The sequence below is a fragment of the Pinus tabuliformis genome, chromosome 4_1 (assembly GCF_031772625.1).
Source record: "Pinus tabuliformis cultivar Carrire ecotype Pingquan chromosome 4_1, CPIR1, whole genome shotgun sequence".
Classification (NCBI taxonomy): Eukaryota; Viridiplantae; Streptophyta; class Pinopsida; order Pinales; family Pinaceae; genus Pinus; species Pinus tabuliformis.
The window spans coordinates 824,610,313-824,616,085 of record NC_142303.1 but is presented as its reverse complement, the minus strand read 5'-3'; the positions used below and the strand labels follow the sequence as shown (position 1 = coordinate 824,616,085).

The following is a 5,773-nucleotide window of genomic DNA, read 5'->3' as shown; positions in this document are numbered from 1 at the left end:
TTTGATTGCATAGAGACATGAAATATTTTTGCAATGGGGGTATGTTGAACCTCGAAACTTCTATTTCCTTAGCAACTTTTCTCATCCCTTTTTCTTTGTTTTTCCATGAAGAAATGCATTCCTATCATCAATGACCAGTATACATTGCCATAAGGAGGACATTTAGTGATTTACATATTATGTTTTTATGTTTCACTGTTTGAATAAGTTTTTGTCTTTTAGCTACAAAACACAGCCTATTCTACAACTAATCGGCTGTTCTGTAGCTACTTCCATGCTTTAACAGGTTCCATGTGTCAGAAGGAGAAACTAGCTACATGGGTAGCTTGGAAAACATCATGACATGGATCGTGTCCTATTCACCTAGCCCAGGTCGACAAGGAAGATGGTACAAGACATCGGTCAAAAGAGAATTCAAACGTAGAGACCAAAGGCAACAGGACTCTATTTCGTGGATAATCAACACATTTCACAGTGATGGGAAGCGTTATCCAAAACAACTTCTTGAACCCTCGGACTCCAACAACCATCTGTGTAAACCAAATTCAACAACCATCATCTTGGATTTATGTCTCCAGTAGCCGAAGAATAAAATGTCGTATGCCTGTCTGCTACGTGTTTTTGGCTATAACTCATTTTTCTCCACAAACAGTTGCATAATTTTCTTATAGATACCTGTGTAAAGAACTCAAAACCAGTTCGAATTTCTGCATGTATTAAGCTCAGACTACTGCTCTGTAATTTTGAAAAACTCATTTCCTGTTTTTAATATGAAGATCAGAAGTTTTATGGATATGTGAAGAAGTTGCTTGGAGATTGATTAATTACGCATAACCTGATTAGTTGAAGAGAGTCCCTATGCTGACTGAGGTTTTATTTCATTTTGTTTTATCTTTTCTAGTTAACTGTAAATTCATCATTTCTTCTATAGTGTTCATAACCATTTTTCATACTAACCCTGTTTATAATGCAATTCTTGTCATCTTCTTACTAATGCATAATAGCTTCTTTCAGTGCAGAATAGATTTCTCTTTGCTTAATTTCTTTCTAGTTTTTATCAGTAGTTAGAAGTTGAATTCAACAATGTAGAGTAGTTTGTTTCATTTTCTATTTCACTAGTCTTTAAGTTTTCAATTAGACTGATCAGTGCCATTACTATTCTTGCCATTTTATTACTAGTTTAGTGACTCATGGTGTAGATGAATGTTTCTAAAAAGCCCTTCTAGTTGATAACTCATCTTAAACTAAGTGGTTGAATACTTCATTCATGCAATGAGTCTTTTCTGCGTTTTTGCATTTATCGTCTCTTAGAATAATGAAGTACAAAATTCCATAAAATGTCATCTCAAGAAGGTTTGTCTTCCAAAATTGAAAGGGAGAGTAACTAAGTATTTCATTTAGTTTTGTTGCAATTTCACTTTCAGTTTTTCATTTAGTTTTGTTCCTGCAATAGACTAAACATTAGTTGTAATCTCACTTTCAGTTTCAGTATTTCATTTTGGTTTTGTTTCCCTAATAGATAGTTGCAATTTCACTTTCAGTTTTAGTATTCTATTCAATATTGTTTCTGTAATTGATTAGACAATAGTTGCAATTTTACTTTTTAGTTTTTAGTTCATGACTTGGAAACAATGATAAGAGAAAAAATAGAAACTCTGTTTGCATTTCTTGATTAAACTTTACTTCCAAATCTTGCTTAAAGCACTTTTATTTCTCCTTTTTAGATTCTTAGCAGTCTTTACAGAAGTTAGATTTAGGATTTTAACAGTTACATTGTAATCTATTAGGAACTAAAGGACCAAAAACTCCAAAAACAACATAAAACACAAAAACAATGAAGTAAGAAGGGTCATATAGCACATATAGTGCATTACACTTCATCAGTTTACAATACCCGGACTGATAATTTATGTAGAGCAATTTAGGACACTAAATTGACCAAACAATTCCTAAGGAGGAGGAGCCTCAGACTGATGTGGAGCAGCCGCATGTAGAGGTTCTAGGAGTGGAGACATCCACTCAAGCAGAGTCTTCTAGAGATGGACGGAAGCACACAAATGATGCTGAAAATTTGCGGGAGGATGTGAGAGAGAATGTGGGAGCACCATCTTATCAACGCAGACAGAGGAGGTGGGAAAATATTGATCATGTAACATAGCTTTTAGAATTCGTCACACACGGAGGAGCGCTGGAACTCGACTGCTAGGGTTATGTACTCATCTCAGACGACGCAGTCTGTTATGCTCATACAACCATCACAGACCTGACCTCTTGCTCTGACGCTACCTAACTGCTCTGTGACAGATCGAAGGGCGAATGGACAATCCCCAGGGGGGGCTTCAACGCCCTCCCCCAAAGCAAGCAATCTGCAGCAAAAACCTGAAAGGACAATACTATTTGGCTCGGTCAATGAGGAAGTGATCAACCAGGAGATCCCACGCTGGAACGAGCGCACTGGAAAAGACAAACCGGAAGACAAGACAGAAGAAAAACCAGGACGGAATAATCGACTAGACGGAACCCCAAAGGTCTCCTCGACTACCTGCAAACCAATAGCAACAGATCGACCCAAAATCGAACTGCCGGGAGAGAAAATAGAAGAACGCATCCAATTTATGACAGATCATGCTCTCATTGGGAAATTTATAGGGTTCTGGCCGACGGAAAAAGCCCTATATGGCTGGATAGCAGCGAAGTGGAAGCCTAAAGGAGATGTGACTTTGCAGCTAGGCCCAAAAGGATTATTTACAGCGATCTTCTTTTGCCTGGAAGACAAATATAGAATCCTGGTTGAAGGACCCTACTTCTTCAACTCATCTGGCCTATACTTAAGGGAATGGACAGCCAGATTCAATCCGGATAGGGAGGACCTCACTTGGGCACCAGTCTAGATAAGAATGTACTCACTTCCAGATGAGTACTGGGATGAAGATATCCTGAGAAATATAGGAAATGGTCTAGGGGAATACATAAAGGCAGCAGAAGAAACAAAAATGTGTAGATACACATCATACACCCGCATCTGCGTCTTCATCCGCCTGGACAAAGCTCTACCAGAATCAGTAAGTCTCTCTCACCGTGACTATGAATGGATTCAACCCTTAGACTATGAGCATGTCCCGTTTCGATGTCGTAAATGCCACGCCATAGGGCATCTTTTCAGAGACTGTCCCCTAAATGTCAAAGCTAATGCTCCTGCCCCCTCTGACTCTCTGGCCCATGATGGCTTCACCAAAGCCCCTAACCGCAAACGAGCGCATAAAAAACCAACAACAGGGAAGAAACCCCAGCAAAACAATACCTCTGATCCAGCGGTCAGAAATAGCTTTGAAATCCTAGCTCAATCTACGGAAGAGCAAAACCCATCCTCAAAACCCAACTCTGCTCTCCCCTCCTCCTCCACCCAGCCACCTCCTTCAGCCCCCTCCTCTGAACCCCCACCACCCAAAGTCACCCTAGCAAACCCCATGGAAGGTAAAGAGAAGCAGGTAGAAAAAGACAATGAAATGGAAGTAGACGGATCTTCAGATCCCCTCCAAAGCTCAGATATTCCCACAGAAGAAAATAACCAGGTGCAACGGATGGAGGAAGAACCAGAAAGCATAGATCTGAATGGACTAGATATATTAGAACTAGAAGCAGCATGCAAAAAGAAGGCCTATGAAAGTATCCCAGAGCTTCAGCTTAACAAACTGGAAGTGGTCATTTCTCGAGCCTACCATCAGTATCAGCTCGGCATCCAATCAGGAAGTCAATGGGATTTAGGCCCTGCCCCAAAAGATTCCAAAAAAGGGGAAGAAGAACTGATCTCCAATGGACAATAGCGATAGGGAAAATCCTGGTGGACTCAGGCAGGTATGCTAAGCTTACAAAGTACTATAAGCCCTCCACCAATAGTGAATCATGAAGCTCATTTCATGGAACCTAAGAGGGCTCAATAGCCCAGGAAAACTCAGAATGTTAAAAAATATGATAAAAATGGAAAAGCCGCAAATATGCTTTCTCCAGGAGACAAAATGTAACAACTCAAATCTAGGTACTATCCTCTCTAAGGCTTGGCCAGGATGTCAATTGGTGGCTGTGGATGCATCTGGCGCATCTGGAGGGCTAGCCATTGCGTGGAACTCTCAAGCACTTACTCTCTCGGACTTTCATGCTTCTCATAATTTAATCCAGGCTGCATTCCACATTATTGGCACTAATATTCATGGGAATCTCTCGAATGTCTACTTCCCTCAGGAAGCAGGGGAAAAAATTGCTCTCCTCCACACCTTAGAAGCTCTAAACTTCAATAGAAGGTACCCGCTTTGGATTATAGGGGGGATTTTAACATGATTACAAAATTGGAGGAAAAGATTGGGGGCAGAAACAGATTGGAACAGGAAAACACCCATTTCAAAGACTTCATCCAGAATGCCTCTCTAATAGATCTGCATTTCTGTAATGGCACTTTTACGTGGAGCAATCGAAGAGCAGGCAGGCATCAAATAGCCTCCAAACTGGATCGGTTTCTAATTTCAGACAACTCGATTCATCTAGGGGGAGACATATCAGCGGCCATACTTCCACACTCAGGATCCGATCACTGGCCTATTGCTCTTCAATGGAAACGTCCTGGCAGCACCACAAGAAGACCTTTTCGCTTCGAGGAATTCTGGTTTACTCATCCCTCCTTCAAAGACTTTGTTCACACAACATGGACAACCTTCATCCCGCCGGAAGGCTCCAAGATGTACCAGTTCCAACAGAAACTAAAACATCTAAAGTTCAACCTTAAGCGATTGAATAGCGAGACCTTCGGAAACATCTTCAAGGTGCAACATGATCTTCAAAAATATCTGGCGGAATTGCAGCAAGAAATAAGCACAGGAGGCCACACAGAAAGAACCCTTGAGCAAGAGCAGCACATCCACAATCAGCTGGAGGAGAGAAGAAATCAGGAGGAGATATACTGGAAGCAAAAGTCCAGGATCAGATGGTTGAAAGAGGGCAAACGAAACACTAAATTCTTCCACCGAACCACTGTTCAACGAAGAATGCGCAACAACATCCCTTTCATACAAAAACAAGGAGGGGAAGGGTCGAATCACACACAATGTGCCAAAACTAATCACGGAGGAGCACAATGAACTTCTCCTCCATCCAATTTTAACTCAGGAAGTGGACATTGCTATGGCCCAACTTAAAGATGGAAAAGCTCCTGGCCCAGACGGCTTCACCACCACTTTCTTCCACAAGTTCTGGGAGTTGATAAAATTGGAAGTCTGGCAAGTTGTAGAGGAATCGTGAGCACATCATTGGCTGCTTCCCTCTCTTAACTCCACTTTCAACGCCCTAATCCCTAAAGAGGAGGACTCAATCACCTCGGACAAATTCAAGCCGATTTCTCTCTGCAACGTAATATACAAAGTCATCTCTAAAGTCATTGCAAACAAGTTAAAGCCCCTCTTGCCAATGCTCATTTCTCAGGAACAGTCTGGATATGTGGAAGGGAGACAGATTATGGACGGCATTATCCTCTCGCATGAGATCATACACACTCTCAAGCATTCAAAACAAGAAGGTATGCTCCTAAAACTTGATCTTTCCAAAGCATTTGATAAGCTCAGTTGGACTTACATACAGCAAATGCTAATTGCTTTCGGATTCAGTCCCACATGGATCCGTTGGATTATGAGTTTAATCTCCTCCACCTTCTTCTCCATTCTCGTGAATGGGATCCCCTCTCACCCCTTCTCCCCCTCCCGGGGTATAAGGTAAGGTGATCCCCTCT

The 5,773-nt window shown here is 41.5% G+C and overlaps 1 protein-coding gene across 1 annotated transcript; it reads left to right on the top strand.

The window, feature by feature from the left end:
- The first annotated feature begins 4,331 nt into the window (after positions 1-4,331).
- On the top strand, positions 4,332-5,129 carry LOC149178774 (uncharacterized). The gene has a single exon (XM_089422232.1). It carries the CDS (start codon positions 4,332-4,334, stop codon positions 5,127-5,129), a length of 798 nt encoding a protein of 265 aa, XP_089278358.1.
- Positions 5,130-5,773: the final 644 nt, after the last annotated feature.